General features: G+C 31.8%; 1 protein-coding gene across 1 annotated transcript in view; it reads left to right on the forward strand.

Annotated features, from left to right (window-relative positions):
* Positions 1–242: 242 nt before the first annotated feature.
* LOC129224810 (E3 ubiquitin-protein ligase Su(dx)-like) overlaps positions 243–27,831 on the forward strand; it is a 49,029-nt gene continuing 21,440 nt past the window's right edge. Inside the window, exons 1-12 of the mRNA XM_054859360.1 lie at positions 243–610; positions 4,594–4,667; positions 4,750–4,891; positions 5,335–5,459; positions 15,094–15,240; positions 17,428–17,703; positions 18,702–18,936; positions 20,024–20,119; positions 25,108–25,273; positions 26,076–26,130; positions 26,269–26,353; positions 27,496–27,621. Of these exons, the coding sequence (XP_054715335.1) occupies positions 4,616–4,667; positions 4,750–4,891; positions 5,335–5,459; positions 15,094–15,240; positions 17,428–17,703; positions 18,702–18,936; positions 20,024–20,119; positions 25,108–25,273; positions 26,076–26,130; positions 26,269–26,353; positions 27,496–27,621 (1,505 nt within the window). The 5' untranslated portion in view covers positions 243–610; positions 4,594–4,615. The remainder of the gene's footprint in view (positions 611–4,593; positions 4,668–4,749; positions 4,892–5,334; positions 5,460–15,093; positions 15,241–17,427; positions 17,704–18,701; positions 18,937–20,023; positions 20,120–25,107; positions 25,274–26,075; positions 26,131–26,268; positions 26,354–27,495; positions 27,622–27,831) is intronic.

Here is a 27,831-nt window from a genome sequence, read left to right on the forward strand (position 1 = left end):
TACCGAAAACAATTTGGTAACTGCCCTCGATATTAATTACGCAACAAAGTGAATATGGGAACCAATTTAGTTTTTATTTCTATTTACGAAAGATTGATTTAATAATTTAAAAAAGCGAACTGTCTGCGGAAGTAACAATTGCTTTTGAAAGCAAATAAAATTACCATTTAATATAATTGTAATTATTTTTTTTGTTACATTTGCTCCGCTCCTGCTGTTCCTAAAAAATCTTCACCCTTTGCGGGAGGAACACTGTGGGAGTGAAGGGGTCGTTGACGTGAACATGAAAGTCTACAGTGAAATACGATGTTTTTAATGTTTACGTAAAACTTTAGGAATGTAAAGTTAAATGATTGAAAATATTTGATATCCAATCACGTGATATAATGTAGAGGACACCGGAAGTAGCTTGTAAACGGGCTTATACGATGTGAAATCATAGGCCTAGATTCTCTTAAAAGATTGCGTTAATATATTGATACTGTGTTTATGTAAACATGAAGTTTGCATTTATCTGAAAGCTTACTTTAGAACTTTCGTTCCGTTGTAATTTTTGAATTTAGATTTGTGTTAACTTTTTGTGTATTAATGAGAGAAATCGTGCATAAAGGTATGTATTAATTTAAAATTTCTGAAAGTATTATCTTTCCTATTTCATCAGATGACTGATGATACGTTTGCCGTGAATTGCCAATTGGAAAACATAACTCTCAAACTGTTGAAGGATTGTTAGATTTGCTTAGGTGTCTCTATTTTTGCAGTAGTTTTCGTTCAGTTACAATTCTCTAGAAAGTAAATTTTTAATGCATTCTGTGTCTACTTGTACCAAATAGATGTTATGTTTTTCCATTGGATTTAATAATACCATCAAATTAGTGCCACAATTTTTTAGTGAAAATTTTCGCATTTTTCTTTGATAACGTAATGCATGAAACATACCATTGATTTCATTTATTCTTAGCTGCAGTTTTGTAGGTAAATAAGTACCTCTAATTAGAGTTCCTGCTATCTTAAAGTTGCCCTTAGTTAATGAAAGATGTAAACTAATTATTTACTTGTAAAAAGTTGAAAACAGTAAAAATGAACATTTTTTTATTTGTCATGTTGGGAAAATTATTAATTTTTTGTTTACTCATTTTCTGTAAAGCAAATTACACTTGTTACCAATTTTTCGAAGATAGTTGTTATATTCTTGTTACATTGACAAAGCTAGTAAATATTGGCACTTATTCTTTGGCCTCAAAGAATTCAACAATAGTTGAAATAATTGGTTATCAAAAAATCTTACCACTTCTAATTTTCTATTACCACTTCCAATCTTCTTTTACCACTTCCAATCTGAAATCAATATGTTCATGAATCATAGATGTGCAATGTATGGGGTCGATTTTTTAGTCTTGTGTTATTTTTTTTCCCTTGATTTTGTAGTATTTAATCTATTGACTTCTATTAACTTTTTTCTTCCTGGTAAATTCAAGATGGTCATAAAATGTAAGCAGAGTATTATAAATCATACAAGTATCCCTGGATTGTGTTCTGAGTGTACCATCCAGACCTGTCATTTAGGGGAATCAGAAGGGGAATAATTACTCCTTCCCTGACTTTGAGAAATTAATATGTGACACATAAATGGGCTTTGTTTTGGGCATTTTTTGGTATAATTTGTGTTTGGTATAACACACCATTTGACCCCCCCCCCCCCCCCCCCGGAAAATGTCAGATTGACAGGCCTGGTGCCATCTTAAGTTCGCGAAAATTTATGTGTTGCAGTTTCGACATGTGTCCAGGACACTGCTGTACATAGGACCACAACTGCAAATTTTGTAATGTCAAACAGAGTCCAATATATATCACCACAACAGGGTTAACAGCTCCTACCCCTGATCTCTAAAAATAAAGCATTTCACAGTCAAAAAAGAAATTAGTTCTTCAAAAATATTGTAAAATTGATATGTTATAGTAATGACTGATATAGAGAAGTAAATGGATTTTGTTTCAATTTTGATACAGAAGTTAATTTCTTCTGGCCCCCCATGACATACAAAACCAGTTATTAACACTCAAGATTTGAATTTCGCTTTGGAAAGGAGGATTCCTCTCCAAGCATTATGTGCTCCTGCCTGGATAATTTTAAAGAAAGCAATCGTAGAATTTTTTGCTGTTGCTTGGCCATCCGCTTTGCACTGAGTTTTAGTGCTAGAAAACTGAATGTTTTTTTGCTCTGATAATAGTTATGGATTCTTAATTTAGCTGCTCCAAAATTTGATATAAACTGAAAGCGGTTGAATCTCTGCATTTGTTAAAATCCTCATAAAAATAATAACGAATGATTGATTAATGCTGACTTCATTAACAATGAAACTCGTGCCACGGCATAATAATTTGATAATACTTTTTAGAAATGTTTGACATGAAGGGAAATGCTTTATTTCAATTAGGCTGAACTGGATCTGCAGTATTGCATGATATAGACGAAAATTTTTGGCTCTGCAGAAATTTTTTTCAAACTGCTAAAGTTATTTTTTATTAATGGAAAAAAAATACAAAAAAAAAGGGACTTATTTAAAAAATCACAGTTTATTTAATGTTAAAGCCTTACTCCAAAAGTTTTTTAAAGCACATATGTGTGAAAAGAATAATGGTGTTGGCAGTTTCTTCAGTTGGTAAAAATTAAACACAAACTTTAAGTTGTTGTAATAAATAAATAATTTAAAGCACTTTGGCCTCTTTCATATTTGAATGTAAATTTAATTCTTTATTCAAGGGTGAGTTAGGTAAAATAATCATTTGCAGAAAATTTTCCAGTTAGGATTTGTGTTCTCAGAAAGCTTTTCATTTTATCTAAGTCTGTGAATCTGGTAACTTATTAACTGTTTTACTGGTAAATCTGTCATTTTAGGAAAATATAGAAATGAAAAAAGTGGTCCACAATGAAAGCCATTCACTGGAGTTAGGGTCCATCCACTGGAGTTAAGGTTAAAATTTCAACTATCAAAATATCACCAAACAACCAATTTATTTGTTCAAATGTAGAAGTAATTTTCACCTGTCATACCTTGATGGGAGATTTTCTAGTTTTAGAATAGTTTTTGTCAAGCACTTAACTAGTGTAGTTTTACTGTATTCAGACTTGGTTATTTCATGTAGGGCATGTTCCAATAGAGTAACCGGCTAACCAGTGACCCAGATGCATTCTAATGCAGCTACCAATTGATGAAAAATAATGACAATATCCTATGGCCAATCACTGTGACATCGTCAAATCAACGGACCGGTGCATATGGTTACTCTATTCGAAAATACTCCTAGTGTTTCTACATACCTCACAAAGCACTGAAAGTGACAGAAATTTAATTAGTGATACCATATTATTAGCATTTTAAAGACCTGAAATGTATACTGCCATGTGCAGGTAAAGGGCAGTAACTGCAAATTTTTCATTTTTTTTTTTTGCATTTTCGTCATCTACTGTATGTTATCTTTATTGTACAAGCTCGCTTATTTGGTTTCCGCTGAAAAACAGACGCAAAAAAAAGTCTAATTCCATTATTTCCCTATTGTTAGTATTGAATCTAAAACACGTTTCTTCAAATATCTCGAAAACTCATTTCTGCAAATACTGCCGTTTACCTGCGCACGGCAGCATAATGCCAAGAGCAGAGAGATCTAGGCAGTGGCGCACCCACGGACTGGGCTAAGGGGCTTAAGCCCCTCCCGTAGACACGGAATTCAGAAAAGTTCATTGGCCTTTTGACAAGGCCAAAGAAAAGGTCTGAAATTGCGTTTCTTGGTCTTTAACTTTGGAAATTTCACAAAATGGTCAAAAATTACTTCGCTTGAAATACAGCTGCTGCAGATATCTTTTTCCGAGACTTATCCTCCAATGAGATTCATCTTTCTGTTTTAAAAAATAATATTTCCTGCAGTTTTCTTTACTCAAGTTTTTTTTCCTAATTTGAGCATAATTAGATCATTTAAAAATTTAAACTGATTTTGTAGTTCGATAGACGAAGAGAGGAAGCACTGAGAACAGGAAAGAACACTATTTTTTTCTTTCCTGAAAATTCATAAAGTTTGAATATAATCAAAATACAACTGTAATAAAACTTTAATAATACGAAATTAAAAAAAAATATCTACATAAAACTGGGAGGGAGGATGCTGTTGAAATATTACTGATGTTGTCTCTCACTTCACGTATCAGAGTTCCTTTAAAAAATTCTAGTTCCTCCCAGTAAAAATTCCTGAGTGGGCCACTGGATCTAGGTATCAATCTTAACCTTTGCTATTCTCAAGGTCTGGTCATTATTGTTATATGCAGTATCAATTACCTAGTAAAATGTGTTCTCTTTCTTATTTAATTTTTTGATATCGAAAATGGTTTTTGACATTTTTAATGTGGCTATTTTTGGCGTGAGATTTTAAACAGTATTAATCATTAACCTGTTGACTTTTTTCAATTCAAAGTTTTCAACATATTGTGAAATGTTACTTGATTTTCTCTGATTTCTCAAAAATTTGCAACTGTCAGAGTTTGAAACATGAATTTCATGTCATACGCATTTTGTAAATTGTCCTCTTATTCTGTTTTAGATATTTTCTTCAACTTCTGGCGATGGGTGAAGCCTTACGTCAGAGCAGCTCTTTATTTGAGCTAAATGTTACAAGTGAGTGTATTAGTGTTTTTCTTGTTTTCTTTTAATCTTATTAGGTTTATTGTGTTTTAACATTTGTTTAATTTTCACACAGTTGTTTCTGCAAAGCTCAACTCTTCAAGCGTCCTTTTTAAGCCGAGCCCATATGTGGAGTTAAGTGTTGATGGAGGTGTTCCTGTCAAAACAGAATATAGTAAAAATACTTGTAATCCAAAATGGGGTGAACAGTTTCCAATGTAAGTTACCTTAAATTGCTTGTTTTTTTTCTAATGCCTTATAATACTTTCTAATTATATGGCAGAAAGTTAATATGTAATTGTGTGTCTCTGTGTCTCGGTAGGACCACTGTTTCGATTATAATTGATCGTTTTACAAGCAAGTCAACATAATTTTTTTTAGCATGGTGGTGTGCACCTTAGACAGGGTTCTCAAGGGTCTTTTGAAATGCTTTATTTTTACTTTTCAGTAAAATTAGTAAAATGAGCTTTATTATGTTTATATGTTATTTAAACATATATTTATTATGATATGTTTATTTTAAAATTTTTTGCATGTGTTGTATTCTGTAATTACACTTAATTAAAATAAATTCTTGGTGATAGTTTTTGACATTTATTTACTACTCGTTAGGCTTAATTCTAGCATTTCATTTTCAATGCATTGTGATTTTCTTTTGCAGACTTGTCACACCTTACTCAAAGCTTCACTTTAAAGTATTAAATCACAGTTCTCTTATGAAAGATGGTCTTCTTGGAGAAGGATCTATTGATTTGTACAAAATTCTTGTAAAGCATGATGGCAAATGTAAGTGAATGTTTCTATTTTAGGGTATTATTTATTGCTGATACTTTTGTTTGCGTAATATAGTTTTATGGTATGTAAGTTATGGATTATTGCAGCTGCAAGTTGCTGTGAAATCCTGTTGCAACAAATACCCATACCATAGAACAGAAACCCAGGCCACTCACTCTGGGAACCTGGAAAACAGAGAATTCTCAGGGAATTTAAAAATACCTCTGGAAAATGGGGAAAACTCAGGGAAATTTGTGATCAACTCTGAAAATTACGACAGGCAACGCATCGGCTTTTACCGTGAAGATGGTCATGTGATTTTCCTCAAATTGACTTTTTGTGTGTTGCATTGGGAAAGTTTGTTTTATACTTTGCTATTGGTGTACTCGCTTGAAAGTTCAGATTCTTCTATTTTCAGAGAAAAAAAAATTAAATTTGCAAAATCCTCTCCATACTTTCAAAAAAAAAAAGAAAAGATTTTTTGCTGCGTTTTTCTTGAAAATAAACGCTATGAAAAGAAAAAGAGGGACATGTAATGAACATTTATAACAGAAAATGTGTGTTTCCTCCTCCCTCATGTTGTAGGTTTCGCTTTTCGATAGAGAATTTGGGTTAACGACTCGTGTTTGCAATTATGATTTTTGTTATTTACAAATTTTACTCTTAGTTGATATCAATAAAATTTTGCTTTTACATTTTTTGTAGTCTTATTGTCATTATCGTCTATTCAGCGAGCTCTAATTTCCGTACGGTTAATTATGCAAAACATTAATGAGTTCAGCATTTAATGTTTTTTTTGAATGTTTGACTAAAATTGGGAAAATATCTTTTTATAGAGAGAGAGAGAGAGAGAAAGTTCGGGATTTGTTTCTATTATTATTGATTTCTTTTCTTTCTGTTTTGTTAAAAGTTTTCCCTGCCAATATTGCTATTAATATATTAAACTGTTGACCTGGAAAATTTACTTAACTAGAGGTAAAACCTCCTTTTTTTTAAACATGCCCACATTGAACACGTGCTTCGCAGAAAGTTCTTTTAGTCTCCTTTTTGCTTAATCTTGAGGTTTGCAGCTATGCATTAATAAGTAAAGTAAAACAGATTATTAGGAAATTAACTTAGCAAAATGGCTGTAAGGCTATTTGAATAAACCTGAAGAACAAATTCTAAACAACATTCATGATATTTTAAATTTTATCTCAATAGTATATAGTGGAAAGGGCAGGGGCGGATGGGGCCGGCGGGCAGCCGGGCATTTGCCCGGTGGGCCGCCTCTGTTTGGGCGGCATAGAATTTTACAATTGAATAGTACAAAAAAAAAAAAAAAAAAATCAATCCACGATTTTTCTTTTCTTTTCCTTCTTTCTTCGATTTTGTAAAGAAAATATTTAAATATCTATGGTAATATCATAATAATCCGGAATATTTCTCAAGAAATGTTCCGGTTCTGCAAAAAAAAGTAATGATTACAAAAATTGAAAAAAAAAAAAAAAAAAACTACAAACTCATGCTGTGAGTAATAAGATGTTTTTCTGTGTGTCGTTAAATTCATCGGTTTATAAGATAATTTAGTTTCATGACTGCCCAGTACCTTAAAGCTGCCTGTAGTTCGTAAGGGACAAAATGAAGACGTCATGTCTGGGATGGGCCGTCGCCAGGGGAGACTACCGAACCGAGGCAGCCAATTTAGTGATGACCAGAAAAAAGGGGGGGGGGACGTTCTCAGTATTAAAAAAATTGAAATAATAATAATAAAATAACAACTGAAATTCCAGTGACAAAAATATTTTTTTCAGCGAAATTTTAAAAGAAAATGCAATTTTTGGATATTATTTAGGAACATTCACGGTTCTTTATTGGAGGCCGCTGAAATGTATGTTTCGAACTTCTATTTAAAAAAAAAAACGTGTTCAGTACATAGTACAAACCCATGACAAGTTTTAGCTTATTACAAAAAATGAATAGATAAATAATCAAGACAGTTTCATAGGGACCGCCAAAGCATGTTTTAAATAGAAAAAAAAGCTGAAATGAAGTAAGAGAGATTTAAAATATTGTAATGAATGTTCACACCAGTAGTTCTAAATGTACAAAACGAAAGTAAACCAAAACTTTAGTAAGAGATTCTGGAAGCATTATTTTAATGAATCCCAAACGCTTTAATTTTAAAAAAGTACAAACATCAGGCTGGAAAGTGAAAATTTCACTATCGAAAAATCAAAGAACTGAAATGGTCAATGGTCTTGGAATAGAAATACTGGGGAAGGTTTCTCCACAACATTTCTATCAATAATTTAACAAAAGAGTGGGACTTAGCCAAGAATGGGAAAGAGAGGGATGTCCTCGAACTTGATCCTTTCATTTTACACCACAAAGGTAGCCTAAAAACGGGTTTTAAACCTTTTATTTTGAAAGAGTGCCGGGAAAGAGTTTTAAAATAGGAACCCCGTCCCTTCTCCTGTCGCCTACCGTCATCAAAGATGGCCTACAATTCGTATTTAGGACTTAAATTTGAATAGCCTCCAGGAGAGTAACCAGCCAAAGCTTGCAGAAACTTCTTAACACCATCCTTAAAGCTAATCTAAAATTTCGTTTTTAGGACTTCCACTAACAAGACAAATTTCAGAGGTCACCGTACCTCTCCTCCCCCTGATATCAACAAACATGAAACACGTTTTTAGGGCTTCAATTCCGAAAAGGTTTCTGGGAAGAGCCCTCGAACCCTTGATAACATCAGCGAAGATCATCTACAACTGCGTTTTAGAATTTAAGCTTCGAAAAATTACCGAAGGAGGGCCCCGAATAGCTTCACCCACAAACATTACCAAAGATCGTAAAACTGCGTTTTAAAAGATAACTTCGAGCTTTTTCGTTGGAGCGTCGTCAACACTCTTCGTCAGCAACAATAAAGGTCGTCTTAAATTTTGTTTTATGGACTTCAATTTCGAAAAATTTGCGGGGGAAATCTTCCGAAAACTCCTCCGCCTCACGTCATTGAAGGCGACTAAAATAACGATTTTTAAGCTTAAATTTCAAAAAATTGACGGTTCCCTTTACGCTATCAAAGAAGACCTAATACAATCGTATTTTTTAGGTTTAAATTTTCGAAAAATTTCCCGGGGAGCACCGCCGAACCTCTTTACTCCCTAACATTACCTACTATCATCTAGAATGAATCAGCAAATGAAAAGAAAAATTCCGGGGGAGGGAGGGCATCGGATCTGTGTCTTCATTGCCATTGTCAAAGATAGTCTGAACCAGCCTTTTTAGATTTAATATTTTCAAGAATTTCCAGTGACAGCCTTCCTATCCTTGACAAAATTAGTGAAAAAACATTAGCGTTTTTTAAGGTTACAATTAAAAAAATGGCTGGATAAGTCCTCCCCCCCCCCCCCCCGCACTAACCTATGTAAAGACCGCCTAAAAGTAATTAAGTCTATACAAATGAGAAAAAATTCCGGACGTTGCGTCGGCCCCTGAATTTCTCCTTTCCTTAACATCACGAAATATCATTTAAAAATGCGTTTTTAGAGCTACAATTCCACAAAAATTCTCCGAGAGAGCCCCCGAACCTCTTATTCCCTTAACATTACCAAAGATCGCCTCAAGTGCATTTTCAACACTACAAACTCGTAACCATTTCCGAGGAGAATATTGTACTTACGATTATAGGTTCAACTTGTCAATAGTTAAATCTGCTAATTACTTGCTCTTAAATCAAATGCTGAACCCATTCTCTACCTCTGTCTACGGCCCATTTCATACACGGAAAGTATAAGAAACGTAGAAGGTACTTTTTTGGCCTCGCAAAGCGCCTAATTCCAGGAGACATCGCCTGATGTTAACACTGGACTCTGCACTAATGTTTTCATGATGGCTTGATACATGTCGTCCATCTGAAGTCCTTTGAGATTGTATATGTACCTTCTTTTCTGGCTAATGCCCCATCTGCTCCGCGGAAAATTGCTTACCTTATCCGTTTCCCCCCGCCATCAAAGATAGCCCATGCATGTGTGTTCTTAGAACTTAAATTTCAACAATTTTCTGGGGGATCGCTTCCTAATCCTCCTTTCCTTAACATCATAAAGGATCGTCTGAATTTTCGCTTTATACTTTCATTACAATTATACAGTCTGTTTTTGCGCGATGTTGCGCGAAAAGTTCCCCTCTTCATTCGTTATTGCATGTAAGGTGTGCCTACAGAGACTACTTTGGGGGGAGGGAGGTCAATTTACCGGTAATAATCTTGTCAAAGAACTTCAATTAAAAAAAAAACATCCCCCTTTGCCAAAGAGCGTCAATTCTCGTCTAAATTTGCGCTTTGGGAACTTCAATTGAGAAATTTTGCCTAATTCCTGAAACCCACCCCTTCTCCTACAGTATCCAAAGATAGCTTACACATGCGTTTTTATGACTCTTAATTTTAAAAAATTTCTTGGGGAATTCTCTCCAAAGCCCCCCCTCCCCCAGAAACATTGTCCAAGATTATCTAAAAATTGTCTAACAATACGCTTTTGGAGCAAAAATTTCGAAAATTTTCCGGGGGAGTGCCCCCGAACCCCCTATCATCTGCACGAATGTTAAGCTTTTTACTATGTAGGTGTTCGTATTACTAATTCCTTTTTTCCTCATTCGTTAAAATGCAAAACCTCTTAATTTGAGTCCTCAAATTCTAGGGATGACTGGTAAAAGAGAGAGCTTTCTATTTTTGAGAGGGAGTCATGATGCCTCTCTCCCAAACCTAGAAAGCTCTCTGTTTCACATTAAAAAAAAAAAAAAGGAGGGAGGGGGTCTTCTTCAAGGAGCAACTCTTAAGGGGCCGGCTAGCCTTTAAATGCCAGGGCGGGTTCATGCTGTCCCATCCGCCACTGGGAAAGGGGGACACATGTGAGCAATTTTTATTTAAAACACAAAGCACACAAAATGTAGTGGTACTACACAAAGTTGTGTATGTGTGCATGTATAGATGTGTTCTATGATATAGTGGTTTAAATATATTCCAAAATCAGATTTAAAAATCGGAAATACGTTTCGTGGTGTCTGGAATTTCAGAAATTTTACTTTGGAAAGCCTGGAAATCTCGGGGGATTTTGAGTTTGTCTAGAGAGTGGCCACCCTGATATAATTTCTTTGAAATATCCTTTTTTGTGAAAAAATTTACTTCAGTAAAATGTATTATAAATTTTCAGTCCCAATTTAATTTCCATTATATTGTTTCAATTACATTATAATGAACAAAGTTTGCGGTTTCTTAAAGTTTGTTCTAATAGTATTTCACTATATATCGCATAGATATATGGGAAAGATTGCAAAAGAAAAAAGGAAATTTTTGAAAGAGAAAATAGATTTTTTTTTTCCAGTTTTTCTGAAGGAGTTGAAAAAAATAGAAAACTTCAGATTTCTAGCACAAAATAATAATATACTTAGAAAAGTTTGACCTCCAAAATAAACTTTAAAGTGCTTTTTAAAGACTATTTCTTAACTTACATTGCCTGTCATAATCCTGCGTTTACTTCCGGTTTTGAATTGTTGCCAGAAACAATGAAAAATAATAGTAATTATAAATTTAAAATATTTGTGCTTGTTGGTTGTTGCCATAAACAATGAAAAATTGAATAAATGAATTGACAATAAATTTTAACAAATCAGTTTCAAGATTGAAAAGCGATAGCTTTGTGCAGGTAAATTAGATAAAAATGGAACAATGTTTAAAAGCACAAAAAGGATAAAAAGTTTTTAAAAACGCAGACATGTTTCAGAGGCAATAGCCTCCTTCCTCAGTGCGAAATGAACAAATAACCAAATCATCAGAACTTCAGCAATTATGTACGAATATATGTGGGCGCTTTTAAGAGCTTTCCTTTTTTCACTGTACTTGAACAAAATTCATTTTAAATTCGAGCATACAAACCAACAGTACTGAAAAAAGAGTAATGAAAAAGAAAAGTTATTCTTTCTTTATGCACAATACATTCATATTAAAATGAAAATTGATACCATTTTTTTTCTTAATAAGGATAGGTAACAAGAAAATGTGTTATAACTTTCAAAATTTTCACCTCAAATAAATTTTAAAACCAAACAACTTTAAAATAAAATACAAAAAATATTTTTTAATTTTAAAAGACTAATTCTATAAGCTTGGATCATACTTAAAAGTATGAAATAAACTAAGTATATGATTTCTTGATTGCAACACACAAAAATTGAACTGATCTGAGTGTATGTATGTTTATGTTAATTCTAAAGCAGCCAATAAATTTAAAATTAAAAGTTTTGAAAGAAGAAATATAGGCAGTATAATAAAAGCTATTTGTACACAGCTGTATACCGCCTATTTTTTCGCTCAAATTTTTAATTTAAATTTATTGGCTGCTTTAAAATTAACATAAACATATGTACATTAAGATCAACTTCAATTTTTGGGTATTGCAATCAAAAAATCATATACTTAGTTTATTTCAAACGTTTTAGTACGATCCAAGCTTATAGAAATAGTTTTTAGAATTAAGAAACATTTTTTATATCCCCCCCCCTCAATTTTAATAGGTCAATGCAGGCAAAATTATTCTGATGTAACATTTGTTTGCTTTTTGAATTATATATAATATACAGTGGAACCCTGATTTTATGTATTCTGTTGAACTAGTGATAAAAATTGCATCAAGCGAGAAACGTAAAACGAGGGGCGGAGATAAAAATCTAAGCATATTGTTTATAAATTGACACTTACCCAATGCACTAATGAGATAAATATAATATTTACTTGTTTGTTAATTAAATTTAATTCTTGGTTTTAATCGCAAACAAAAATGGTTTCAGAGTTATGATGCTTTGAATTGAGACGGCTTTTTTTTCAGGTAGAGAATGCAGTGACTAAACGTTCACGAATGAAAAAAAAATATTATGGTACTGAAACAAATTCTCTCTAAGAGACCAATTGAAACCAGTTCTCTTGTAAAAGCATGTTACGCAGATAATGCAAGAGAAGTTGAAATCCATGTAGTGTAAAAGCTGAGCTAAATCTCTGCTTTCTAAATTTGGCAACAAATCTTTTTTTTTTTTTTTAGATAAATAATAGAAATTTAAATGCCGTTCCTTAGAAAGTAACTGTTTGAAGTGAAAATGGTTTTTACATGCTGAAAAGAAACAATCTTGTAATCAGACGATCAAAAGAAATTTTTTCGTCAAACAACTAACACAGAAAAAAAAAACAAAACAAAGCAGAACAAAAAGTTCCACAGCAGCTTTAAACACCTAAAACAGATTTATCTTGAAAGAAAGAACCCCCCCCCCCCGAAAAAAAAAGAAGTTTTTGTAAATCTTAAATAGAGAAAATGGTTTTATCTGTTTTTAGAAAAACATGTTAAGTGGATTTTCTGAAAGAGCGCAACATAAAATCATTTCTTATACTAATAATATTTTAACATTATTAGTATAAGAAATTTTCATGGACCTACAGAAACTGATGTCAGAAACAGGATGATGTATAAAATTCACTTTGAATAATTTCTCGAGAAATAAGGGAAAAAATTTTCTGCAACTTTTGCTGCATAAAAGGCATGTTTCAGCTGACATGTATCAATAAAAATTAAATCACCCATGCAGCAACAAATTAATCTATATATATAAAAATGGAGTTTGGTAAATTTGTTCCCTAAGATCTCAGAAACTACCCGGCAGATTTGGCTGAAACTTTCACCGTTTGTTCAGTTTGGTACTGGGAAGGTTTATGGACCAGTTCGAAAAAAATCCGATTGATAGATCCCTTTTTATTGCAATTTTAGTCCCAATTTTCGCATAAATGCCCCAATATGGGGGTGGAAAAAAACGTGCACATATTAACATTATATGTCACAATACAATGAAAGCGCCAATTTTTCTGCTGAAGATAGCATCTGTTCGAAGTTTCTAAGTTGTATAAAAAACGAGTTATGAGCTTTTTTGTTCCCTGTTCGAAGGCTTTCATCAACCCAAGTCATTATTTAGTGTGTCATCTCAACTCCCACGAATTGTTGTATTGTTGAATATTTTTGCTTTTCGTCTGACTTTTTGAGGCTTTTCTCAAGTCAAATCTTAAAGTAACTTTTTTCAACAAGATTGGCTAAAAATAAATGGATTTGGGTGATAAGTTTTACTTTTAAACGGAACTTATGTAATTAATGGTTTATTATTATTATTTATGCTGATTGGACACTTGCTCACTATATCCAACCAACCAGCAGAAATATCGCCAGAACTTTTTCAGAAAGATTTCAGTAGCTGATGCATTTGGCAGTTTTTTCCACTGTCGGTGTTTTTGAGCCCAAAGACTACGTAATAATGTTTCTCAGCTTTCACCATATAAACAAAATATCGCCAATCAAAGATACTTAAAAAAAAAAAAAAAAAATACTGTGCAAAAATAATTCAACAACTAAATTAGGCAAATCCATAAACCGCACAAAAACTTCCATTAATTTTTCTTTTTGCACGATTTCAAACAATCGCCAAATTTTACTACTTATTTTGGAAACATTTCGGATGAAACCGTTTAGCGCCATTTTATTTCGACCAAAGGTATCTCAGCATCTGGCAACAATATTTCCATAATAAAAATTAGTAAGGAGGGGGAGTATTATGGAAAGTGTCCCAAAATGAATCTCGCAAGTTTGGTAAGATTTTAAACCACACCAAGTGCCCACAAAAATTGAAATTTCACAAAATAACTAAAGCAAGTGTAAGGGGAACACGGGCGGCTACATTTTTAAAAACAGTTCGTGCATCAGTTCGTGCCATACAGAGAAGGTTTTAGATTAAAAAAAAAGTACTAACAGATAAATCTTTTTAAACATGTAAAGTTTAATTTCATATTTCGGAAATTCTTCAAATTTGTATATGCTTAAATGTCGTGCTTTCATTTCTAATTGAATACTATTTTGTTCTTTATACTTATTGCTATTTTAGTTTAATGAGTAAGGAAGAAGCTCGATTTTTAATCACGTCAAAAAGGTTGTTTTAAATTCTTTCGCTTAAAACAGAAAACAAGGGCAAGTAACGATTGTTTCTCATAATTATTACTAACCCAGGCAACGGCGGGTATTTTTGCTAGTGTAATCTAAAAATTTTTTGATCATTTTTCATCTTAAATTGCGAGGAATAGGAAGTAAAGTTCAGCAACTAGTTTACTTACTATGCACAATAATTTTATACATTTTCGTAAAAGTATCTGTTATATTCATGAAAATAAAAGTGTTTCTTTCAAAAATATCTGTTTTGTTTGCATGTTTTTCACTCAGAACTTGCAGTTTTCAGTCCTGGCTTACCAAACTTTCAGAAAACTTGACAGCAAAGAAAAAAATCATTACACTAAATTTTGAAATACAAATTTTAAACATTTGATGAAATCAATAAATTATAATGCTACATAAATTTGTTTTCATTAATTCTTTCAGTTAATTGTTGTAAATGTTGTTTATTCTAAAAGTATTTTGAGTAATGATATCTGATGTCTTGCTTTAAAAAAGGTCAAGTTCATCTTATTTAAAACTACTGTTCTGATTCATTTATGCATAAATATATTTTCTTTTGTAACATGCAATTTACTTTCTTATCTTTTCAATTTATTTCTCATTTATTTATTTATTTTACTTTTGTAATTTTTTTATAGTGGAAAAATTGCCTTGTCCTGTAGAACTGAATGTAAATGGAAAAACTGGAAGATCATCAAGCCATTTAGTTACTGTTTTAGATGGTTTGCATATTGATCTAGGGAGGTTTCCTTTACGAGGTCACACTGAAAGTATATCTAATGAAGGTAACGAAAAGTTATTTTTGGTATATTGTAAGTCTTACAAAATCTATTTAGGTTTGAGTTTTGTTGATAGAAAAGTGTCATTAAAAGTATTCACTAAACTAAACCAGAGAATATTATTTATTTGTTTTTCTAGTAAACATTTGTCCAAATTGTTGTTTTTATGATTTATTGTGATTTTTTGAAAATTGCAAAGGCCTACTCAATTTGTACATATATATTACTTAATATCAAAAATATTCAAATTACATATGCTTTTTAAAGTAAGAATTGGTGTAATGATATTGAATTTATCTACTATTTCGATAAATTTTGATGAAAATTCTTTATTATTACCTTATTTATAACCTGTATGTAATAGCTAGATCATTAACTAACTCCACAGATTGAGCTTTAAAGTTATCAAAGTCCCCCTTTTTAGCCTACTTTCCCAGTAAAAGTCAGAAAAAGAAGAAAAAAGCATGAAAGAAGGCTTAATGCATCTTAAAAATATCGCAAAAAAACAAAAAAAAGTCAAAAAAAAAATATATATATATGTATATAATTAAATAAATATTGAAAAATTAAAATTGGAAAGTAGGGTATTGAGATAGGGAAAAATGTCTTTTGGTCTGTCTGTCCCCCCCTAATAACTTTTGAATGAATAGTCCGATTCAAACAAACTTTTTTTTGTTCGAAAGACCTCGACGAGGACACCTCATTCCTATATTTCACTTTTTGATTTGAACCATTTTTTGTTCAATTTCGAACAATTCAAAAAAAACTTAACATAAGCACCTACGGGGAAATTAAAGGCAATTCCGAACTGTGAGGTGAATTTGCTTCAAACTTTGTAGGAAAAATCTTTTGATGAAAAACTTGTATATAAAATATCTTTTTGATTTGAACAATTTTCCGTTCAATTTTGAACAGTTCAAATCATTTAACATTAGTGCCTATGGGGAAACTGAAAGTCAATGTAGATTCCGTACTTGAAGGCGGAACTTTTTTTTCAAACAAATTTTGTTGGAAATAGCTCTTGAGGCCAAACTCCACACTTCAACTCCAAGAATTTAGGTGCACTTGACTCCGACTCCGACTCCTATGCCCGACAATTAATCGGACTCTGACTCCCGACTTCGACTCTGACTTCGTAGCTTTGGCAAAAATTGATACACGGAGGACAAATGACCGACTCTGATTCCTAAATATTCGACTCCGACTCCTTTACCCCAAAATGAGATTGACTCCGACTCCGACTCCATAGCTGTGGTTTTGACTGTGAAATAATTATTGTTGATTTGACTTGTTTTTATTTTTACGCTAAAGTTTTAATTTAGGTATTCAGTTTTCGGCGAATAAACTCAAAGTCATTTATGTTTTTATATAAAGATATGCGCAGACGATTTTTTTTTTTTGCGCATTAATTCATTTAAAAAATTGATTTTGGCAACAGGGAAAAAAGAAACGTTTTTTTTTGATATGATGTATTTATTTTAATGAGTTTATTAATTTTAATTATTATTTTTCCGTTTAGAAAGCTGTTAAAGATTTTTTTTAATGGAAAAAAGTATATTAGCTGCTTTGTTTAAAAGTTGCTTTTTTTTACGCATTTAATTTTTTTAGATGAGTGACTAATATTTTATTCCTAGAAATCAGCTTAAAGTATTTTTAAAATATGTTTGAAAAAATTTGCGATTTTAGCTATTTTTGAGAATATTGATCAGGAACTAGAAAGTAGTATGGGTATACGGGAAAGTAGGCTCGTCTAGTTCTAGACAGAACTTCTTGTTTTTAATAAAAATATTCTTGTAATGTGACTCATTATATGAAAAATTTTATATTTCATTTCATTCTTTTTTATTTTTTGTGAAACAGAACTGTGTCTCAAAAACCATTCTTAATATAATACAGTAAACTCACAATTATCTCTATGCAGCATATCCAGTCTTTCTTAATTTTCAAATATATATATATATATATCGACAATGATTAACCAAATGTAGATAAATACATCCATTTAAATTTAATAAGTGAAAAATCTAATTTTAGACTCTCATATTTCTTTCTCCCCCTCTTTTCCAATGACATCAAACCTTCCAAGGTCACTGAAACCTAATTAATTGAAAATTGATTTTCAGTTCTACACCACAACTACCTTTTAAAAATACTTTAAAATGTATCAAATGCATGTCTTTTTCCATCCCACAGATGACCTATCTAATCTTAGCATACGACCAAATAATCACACTCAAAGATTGTCCGCAACTGAAGATGCAAATTCTTCTTTTATGACAAACAACGTGAGTGGTGGTGTGAGAATCAGAACAAGGCGTGGCAACAACCATATTCCTGCCTCCCCAAGTGGAAATGTCTCTCCTGCAAACGGGTTGTCACCTAACAGCGGCGTTCGTAGGTTGCAAAATGATAGCCGTCATCAGTCTCTACCAGCAATTGTTAATGATTCCACGATATCCCCGTCTGTTGGTGAGCATATTTCTTCTTATAATGCATGTATTTATTTTGTAAGTGTAATTAATTTGGATAGGTTTACTATTTATTTTTTAAATTTCCATTGCTAAGTGGACAAAACTTGTACAGTAAACTCCCGATTATCAGTGGTCAAATAATCCGCAAGTCTTTTCACATTAAAAAAAAAATTGTTGTTGATGTTTTTTAAATTTATGATTGTGTTTTTGCTTTTTTTTAAACCTTTTACATGTACTTTTTACATTTAATAATAGTAGATGCAATGTAGCAATCTTTTTAGCTATAATTTAAATGTATATGTGAATGTTCTTTTTACTTTTTTGCTATTAGTATCGTTTTTTTATCCATTATTCGGATTATCCGCAGTTTTTGCTTATCCGCAGTTACTGTGCCACCCTATCCCACAAATAATTAGGAGTTTACTGTATTTGTTGCAGTATCATTATTGTTGTCTTTAATATGACATCTTACAGCATTTCATTAACAAATAATTTATTTTTAGTTTGTAACCTTAGGTTATTAATCCCAACTTTAACGCATCTTCTTGCTGAATACTTGCTGTATAATGTTCTAAATAAATGCTATAAGTTAACATTTTGTGTTAGTCTTCTTCTTTAATTGCATATCTCTTGAATTTAATGATTTGTGCGTATGCGATAATCAATTTGAAGTTTTCCAAACATATCTTTATTAAAATGTATAGCAAGGAATGTATTTTATCTAAATGATAGTACATTACTTGTTATATCGGTACCTCAGAGCCAGAAGAAAAAAAAATTGAAAAGTATTTTTTAGAAAAGAATTGCGTTCACATGGCTTGATGCATAGGCTTCTATATACAATGCACTAATAAACGAAAAATCGCAATTTTTGGACTGATGTTAGTCTGGCTCTGAGGTCTCCATCCTAAGCAACTAAGCATTGAATTTTATAAAAAATTCTGTCCGCGTGTGTGTGTGTGGGAATCGTATCTTAAATATTTATTTTCTTTTTAGTTTCACCTGATACAAGTGCACAGTCTGTTACACCATTTTCCATCACTGTAAACAATAGTGTTCCTCCAAACAGGACATCCACTTCTATTGCAGCACCAACTATAAATGGAGCCTTACCATCTTCATCTAATGCAACTAGTCAAACCCCACAAGCAACACAACCTCAATCTTCTCAGCGCTCGAGTAACCAGCGACAAAGCAATAATAACACAGAGGAAGAACCTTTGCCGATGGGGTATAGTTGCTCATTTATTTAATGCTTTGAGAAAATATACTTGTCGCACAAAATTCAGATAGCAGCTTATTTACTGTTTTCATGAAATCTCTTAAAATATTTTTTTTTAAAGAACAAGTTTTAAATAATAATTTATTAAGCAGTTGGTTATCAGTGCCAATCTTTTTTTTTACTAGTGATAATTCTAATTGTTGATTCTGATGCTCAAAATTAGAGATGCACCGAATACTTGGTATACTGCATATTTGGCAGACAAACTGAATATTCGGTTCGACCGAATACTTGAATATTCTGCAACCGAATAGTAAACTGATTTAAATTGTTGACAATTGGTACATAAACACGCTTTTTTAATACAGTGAATAATATTTATAGTAAAACACCATTGTACAAGATTAAAATTGTTACTTACTAATATTGTCACATTCAAAGTAATTTTAATGTAAGAGAAAACGTTTAGATGTTGAATTTAAAGTTTGTTTGCATTTTAGTTCAACACTAGGGCTGAGCAATACAGTGTCACACATCAATATATATTTACTACCCTGGAAACAACTTCTCTGGGTTTTTGCCAAACCTGTCCCCTGGCAGAGAGTGGCGTAAAATCAGAGCTGTATCACCAGTGCTGTAGTTAGGAAAATATATTTGAGTGACTTACCAACAGAAAAATTACTTTTTAATCAATTAACGTTATATTTGCATTATTTTTACAATAAAAAACATATTTTTGGGGATGGCATCTCCCTCCCTCCCTGCTGCAGCACTGAGTGTAAGTTTTATGGCCAGAGGAGGCCCAGCTGCCATACTGAAATCCCCCCCCCCCCCGAAGCTCTGGTTGGAAATGTTTGGATGAATTTTATCAAAATGTTTTTTAAATTTATAATGTTCAACATTTTTCTGAAGAAACTGTAAAAAGAATTCTCATCTTGTTTATGCTAGTTTGATGATATAAAAAATATTTTTGAGGCATTTGCTGTGCAAAATATTCATAATGTATTTAATGAATGAATTACTAACATTATTTAATTTTCAAGCACAGAGGTATTTATTTGTTATTCATAATGTATGTTTTAATTTTTTTCTGCAGGTGGGAAGTTAGATTTGACCAGTATGGAAGGAAATATTATGTTGATCATAACACAAGGAGTACTACCTGGGAACGTCCTCAACCCTTACCCCCAGGGTATAATTACTAGATAGTATATGTATTATAAATTTTGTCTTTTTTACTGTGTACGTTTCACCAAAAATATTCTTGTGGGAAATGCCAAATTACATGCTGTATGTTATTTATTTCTATGTTGTGCAAAGGAAGAAATTATTGTTGAACTATCTCGTTATTTAAAACAACTATACAAGTTGATTCATCTTTGTATTCTTGTTTTCTCAAAAATCCCCTTTTTTCTACTGTTTCGGTATTTTATCTTCTGCAATTTCAGGGTTGCCACGCACCGGGAAAACCTGGAATTGTCAAGGAAAATGAAAATGGCCGAAAATCAGGGAAATGTCAGGGAAAATGAAAAATTGCATATTTCCGATCGATCTTGAAGCGCAGCTTGAAGCGCAGCCTGCGGTATATGACGTCAAAAAAAAAAACTTTCAACCTTGTTTTTTTCAACGCCATTCCCATTCATCCTTTTGTCATTCCCCTCTTTCTTCTTCCCCTTGCAGTTCTTTTTATCAACTCTCTGCCATTGACGCATGCGCCATAGCAGTTGGCAGCGGACGTGTGCAGAAGGTGCTTCTTTTCTTCCTAGGCTGCTTGTTTACGTCAGCAGTTCTGAAGTTGTTATGATACACAGCACATTGTTTTGTCTGCGAGAGCGACTGAAGTTCTTAATGAGCTGCAATAATCTTTTCATATTTTATATTATTTCTTTAAATTGATTAATGAAATCGTATTCTTCTAAACAATTTTGTTCTGTAAATTTAGTTCATTAGACAGTTTTCAACTTAGAAAGTTTCTTTTTACAGAAGTATCATAATCTTTTAGTATTTTAGTAGTGATCTTTAAAGACTTTCAATGCCCTTCTTTCTTTCAAAATAAAAGAAATCCGATTAAAAAAAAATCTACACATCAAAGAAGTTTCTGATCATTGCTCAAAATTTAACTTTATGACAATGTGCCCACAAGAGTGATTATGGCGCAAGTTGCGCCATCAAAATTTGGGGGGGGGGATTTTTTAATTATTTATTCATATTATTTTACTTTATTATTTTCATCTGTGTGTGTATTTTATTGCAAAGGAGCGAGCACACTTTTCTTTCAAAACAATAATAATTATAAATAAATAAATAGGAAAAAAAATAAATAAAAAAGAGGGTTAAAAATAAAAAAAAGCGCTAAAGCGTTCAGAAATATTGGGGGGGGGGTGTACCATTGAACTGGGGAGGGGAGCACCCCTGTTTTATGAGCAACAAACAGGGGAAATATGTGAAGCTAAAAGATGTATGATTTTTTTACAGGCCAAAGTCTAAAAGCGCTGTGAATTCAATGGATTGGAGGGGTGGAAGGCAATAATTGAAAAAGTTTAGGTCTCATATTTTTTTAGTTCAGATTATTGTAGCAATTAACTTTATTTTCGTGATACAGATGTCACAATTGTTAATTTCGCAGTTCTTTCACTTGATGTAAGGCAGTGGCTCCTTGCTATTGAAAATTAGATATGCTACATTTACATTAATTCTTTATTACAGTTATTTGCTTCACTTGTGTTAGTACATTAGGGTAGTTCAAAAATACACTTAAAAAAAGGTTTCTCCTAGAAAACAGGGCACCACTCAATGTTTTTAGACTTGTGGATAGTAAAATACTGGAAGAATTTTAACTTCCTATCCCAACTGAAAGCCGGTGCTCGACCCCCTCCTCAAACTTCATAAGTATGGGGAGGGGGTTAAAAAAATACATTGAACTGAAAAAACAATGTTACACACTATAATCTACACGAGTTATATGCATATTCATTGCAATAAAATAATTACTTACATAAAAAAAACAGCTGGGGAAATTAAATGTTTCTAAATTTGTGACTTTTTCTATTCTAGGGCTAATGTTAAATTAAGGGGTCATTGAGCAACCTCTTAAAATTTGAGAAAGAAGCTAAAACTTTTACAGCACAATACTATTAGTAAGTTTAAAAAAGATAAGGGGCGTCTTGGACTCGACCTGAGAGAAAAAAAAATTTGAACCACCCTTAGTACATGTTTTTGATTATTTCAGCTTGAGTAAATTAAATTTGGTAACCATTGTTTGCAAAGTTTGAAAATGAGGTAAGTTTTATCAAAATTTGAGATGTATATATTAATGTTGCAAAATGAATGTGGAGATTGATAACCTGAAATTTTTCTCAAAACCACCTGGAAATGTCAGGGAATTTCATTCTTGAACTTCCGTGGCAACCCTGAATTTGCTAGATCTACTATATTAAAATTTTACAAAATTGTTCCTTGGAATCTATTCAGATCATGTTATTTTGACCCACAGGACAGGGCAGAAATTAAAAAACAATTGTTTTGGTTTAAGTTGTTAAAAACTATTTCATTTATTCATATTTTTTAAAAGTATGTAATAACATTCCATACAAATGGCAAAACATTTTTGCTAGCCTGCAATCTTTTGGAACATAATTAAAAGAACAGTAATTAAACATAATGAAGACCCATAGTGAATTTTAAGGCATTTTTTTTTTCATGAATACTAAAAAATATCATTTACCTATTAATTATTATTGTGTTGTCTAGAGCAGTGGTTGGAAGTAGCTTGCTACAAGTAGCGGTGCTACTGTAGTAGCTACATTTTTAGTAGTTTCTAGTGTAGCACACTACTTTAAAAAAAAAGTAGTGTAGTAAGTAGTTCGATACAAAAAATGAATAGTTTGTAGCGATTTCTGGAAACAACTTTGTAAAAAAAGAAAAAAGGAATCAAGGGTCAAACAAATTTGACTGGCGCAAATTTTGCACAAGTACATCAGCGGATGCAATGAGAAATATGACGCATAAGCTGACCTCAGGCATGTCATTTTTAAAAGTTTTTTTTTTTCTGAAAGAGCATTCTTAAAAACATAAGATTTAACCATTTTTAAAATAATTTTAAAGTTTAATATTTTTTAACTATTATTTTAAACAGTGCAATTTCATTGTTTATACTTCTGCACATGACAGCACAAATGATGAAATACCTTTTACACACAGCCATTAGCACAGAGCGCAATATTTAATTCGCTTCTGAATTATCACAACCTGGAAACGTGGTAGACAGCAAGCGTAAGCTTCAGAGTGCCAGTGGAGATGCTCCAAAGTACATCATTTGTGACGTCATAAAGATCATGCCTTGTTTGAAAAATTGGACATTAAAAAAAAAAAAAAAATAAGCATTAGGAAAATGAAAGTTTTTTTAATTGCTCCATGTTATTTATTTATTATTATTTTTTTTTTTTTTGGCTTATTCTATCAATTTCAGTGACTAAAAGTAGTACTTTTGACTGAAGGAAACAACCCCATTGTAAAAAAAGTTTCATGTAATATGAACAACGGCAACCAGTACCGATTTTCGTCTGAATGTGTGAACCAGCACTTGTAATGCTAGGCCAAAAAAAAAAAAAAAACTTTAGAAACTCAAAATTTCTGTTGATAAAGCGTTGCCCCTATACTCCACACATGCACCACAATAACATTTATTCAAACTAAAAAACATTTAGGTTTTTTACACTTGGCTTAAAATTTATAATTTTCTTCAACATATTGATTTTTTTCGAGAAAAATGTAAGATAAATTTTACAAAATTATTAAGCTGAAAAATATAAACAGTAAAGTAGGTAATTTGCATTAAACAAAATTTTTGTTCTTCTGCAATATTTAAGTCTCCCACATAGTACTCAATGATATGGATATTTTCAAGGTTAAGTTAAATTTTTCACTTTAAATATGTTCTTTTTTTACTATTCATTTGCAAATGTTGATCTGAAAATATGTTCACTAATAATTTTTGAACTTGATATTTTATTTAAATTTATATGTAATTTTTTTAAAAGATAAATAGAAAAAAAATCAATTTTTTTTTTGAAAAAAATTATAGTTTTTAGGCCAAGTGTGGGATATATGAAATGTTTTTTTAATTTGAATAAATGTTCTTGTAGTACATATGGGGTATAGAGGCAACATTTTGTCAACAGAAACTTTGAGTTTCTAAAAAAATTTTTTTTTATTTGACCTAGCATACAAGTACTGGTATGCACTTTCAGACCCAAGTCTACACGGATTGCCATTGTTAAAATAAAATGGATTTTTTTTTTTTACAATCGTTTTGACATAAGAGGAAAAATATAAGAGGGTATGCTACTTGAAAAGTCTACTTTCATTTTTTTGTGGGACACCCTAGTGTGTGTGCTTTTTATTTACTTATTTTTTGAAAAGTTGGAAGTAGCAATTAATTTTCAAAAGTAGTTTGCAGTTGCTACATTTTGAAAAAAGTAGTTGTAGTTCCTTAAGACATTCTGACTGCTTCTTTGTCATGTCATCTGTACATTTTTTTTTGCAGTTGACGATTTCTTGAGTAGGCAGTTGTGAAATGTGAGACAATTTTTATCATCAACTAAAAGACCACATTGAGAGTGATTTTTTTTCACTGAATTAATATATTTAGAGCAAGATTTTAAAATTAGGAAACGGGTAAAACCTTGGTGAAATCGTAAGTCCCGGTATAAAACTTCTCTAATCCTCTGTTTGAAATTGTCAGGATGGGTTGTCTACTCATTAAAGATTCATCAAAACCCTTACAGACTGAGAGCATATCATGCACGCAATGAACGGTAATGCTGTTCTATTTTATCTGCCAAATAGTAGCTATTACATAGGTAGCCAAAACATGCTTTTCTTCTATTTTTCCCCAAAGCAGCAAGTGCTTTCAATTTTCAGAAATCAAGATTAAAGTAAAAAATATCCATTTGGAATTAATACAATGAATGCATCTGTAGTTTTATTTTTATACATACAGGTAAGTATGTTACTGTGAAAGTCCAAAATAAGGAGTCAATATTAAGGTTTGACTGTATATTAAAAATAAACATTAAAGCATACTTGCCATTTTTGATTCAAGAGGTCCAACTTTTGGTTCACAAAACTTAGTATCTTAAACTTGTGCTTGAATAATTAATAAAATTATTGCATTTTCAGGTGGGAAATGAGACGGGATAACAGAGGAAGAGTGTATTATGTGGATCACAATACCAGGACGACGACATGGCAGAGGCCAACTGCTGAAAGTGTAAGAAACTATCAACACTGGCAGTCACATCAAGCTCAAGCTATGCAACAATGTCAACAACGGTTCCTATATCATGTATGCTTATTGCTTATATTTTGCTCACAATTCTTCAAGTTTCAGCATTATAGCAATGTAACCTTTTGCTTACTGCACTAGTACAGCTGTTGCATCAGAAATCCCCCCCCCCCCCCAACTCTTATGTAAGTTGCTCTCTGGTCATGGGGCTTTGAATGTCTAGCTGAAATTGCAAGGCTGAAACAGATCTAACAATTATTCAAAAATAGTTGTAGGAAATGAATTTAAAAAGAAAATACAACAGAGAAAAAAAATCAAAAAAAGGAAAAAAAAAATCTTAAATAATTTTTTTAAAAAGTTTAAATTTTGAGTTGACTTCTTAAATTGAATTATGTGTTTTGCAATCACGGAATCCGATAATACCCTACTTGTTGGGTTTCTTGTTTCATCAAGTAAAATCTTTATGCATATCAAGACGATTTGACAAGAAGTCAACTACAAAAAAAAAATTTTTTTTTTTCAAATATTATCAGGTTTAAGTGTGCTACCTTTTTGATTAAAACTAAAAGATTGTGATCTTTAACTTTCCTTTTGTGTAATATTATCTTGCCTTTAAAATTCATTAAATCTTTTTGGCAGTTTGTTTTTACATTATGAAATTTTGTTTATATTTATCATTGATGACACCTTTTGAATCAACAATGAATTCGTGTTAGCATACTTTGGTAGCATTTTTAAAGAAATTGTTAATTGGCTAAATTTAACTACATTTTGGTTATTGTTAAAATGATTTCATAATGTACCTTTTCAAGATTTTTTGAATTATTAGTCTAAAAATTTTCTTTTTTCCCTATTTTTTTAGACTCCAGTACAAGTAGAAGATGATGATCCTCTTGGTCCTTTGCCAGAAGGATGGGGTATGTTTTTTTCTGCACATCGTTCATTGATGCAAGATAGTTATTTTACTTTTATGTGTTATGATTTTTGTACAATTTTAAGAGAGCGTTCTTGTAATAACAATGTGTTGAATAATATTTTTTTCTTTTCATATTTAGAAAAACGTGTAGATCCAAATGGAAGGGTTTATTTTGTAAATCACAAGAACAAGACTACTCAATGGGAGGATCCCCGAACTCAGGGGTATTCAAATATTTTATTCTATTTTTCATTGAATTTATGGATACATTCATTGTTTCAATATTTTCTTATTCATGACTTATTTTCTAATTATAACCTTTAACAGAGCATTCTTTCTTGTTTGGCACATCTGTCACATTTGGTAGTTTTGTGTATGTGTGGTTGACGCATCATGCTGATGTTGTAAAAAATATCATCATTGAAATTCCATTCTCTTTATCACTTGCACTTATTTTTATACTTCATGACAATTTTTGTATTTCCGAATATTTCTAAAAAATAGTATAGTACTCCTACTTTGATACTGCTGTGTACTTTGATTATTAACAATTGCATTCTTTAAATTGAGGTTTCAATCTCTTTGCATCCAGGGTCGATCCAGGTATTTAGTTTTAGGTCTTATTTTGTGAACAAGAAAAAAAATGAACTCTTTTACCTTTTGTGTAAAAACAAAACTAGTTTTTTTTTAGGATTTTTAAAAAAAAAAATTTGTGAAAAAAATCCTGTAATACCATTTGGAAGTTACTCCGAAGCTGCAAATTACTGCTCCTAAATGCAATTTAACCTACTTTGAAACTGCTCTAAAAGTTGATTTTTGATTTTCTATCACTGGAAAAGATTAAAAACTGTCTGAAAAAATTACTTTGGTGGAGAATGCTGTCAATACAGGTATTTCATTTCAACTAAACTTAATATTTGAAGAGTATTTGTGGAAGAAAGGCAAAATGTCATTTTTTTGGTCCGAGTTGTGTTTAGTGTGACGTGTTGGTTCAATACTACGGATTTGTAGAGTAGAATTTGTTCCTCAACTTAAACAGGTTAGAAAGAAAGATGAAAGCAAAAAATCACCCAAAAGTTTACTGTACAATGAAAAAAGGCTGGGGTTTTGATCTTTCAAACATGATTTTCTCAAACAGTGAAAAGATTGACATTTCACCTTTCTTCCCTGTGCTCTTTATTTACTTCTGAAAAGTTTGTGCAGTGGTAGAGAAATGCATTTTTTAGGTTAGCATTTTTAAATTCTTGTATGCTAGTAATAGTTTTGCGTGAATAAAAGTAATGTGCTTAGCATAAAAGATCTATTTAAATCACTTACTTCAACTAAGTAAAACAAATGCTAATAAGTTCATTTTATTTTATAACAGTTTGGAAGATCCTTTGCCTCCAGGATGGGAAATCAAAAGAACCGCTGAAGGTTTGAAGTATTTTGTAGATCACAATACAAAAACCACCACTTTCGTGGATCCTCGCCAACCTTATGCCACCAAAGGGTAATTTTCATCATTTTTGTTTTGTTTTGTTCTTAAAAGTACTCAACTTTTGTGAAACAAAATTCAGTATTTTAATGTTATTCATTTTATAATATTGAATAGAAATTCTAAATTTTATGTGTAGTACAAAGAATCAAATTATAAATTCTATTTTTTGCAAGTCGAATTGAGGTGACCTTTTTTTTTTTTTATGTTTCTCTGTGAGGATAA

Source organism: Uloborus diversus, chromosome 1, assembly GCF_026930045.1.
Source record: "Uloborus diversus isolate 005 chromosome 1, Udiv.v.3.1, whole genome shotgun sequence".
Classification (NCBI taxonomy): Eukaryota; Metazoa; Arthropoda; class Arachnida; order Araneae; family Uloboridae; genus Uloborus; species Uloborus diversus.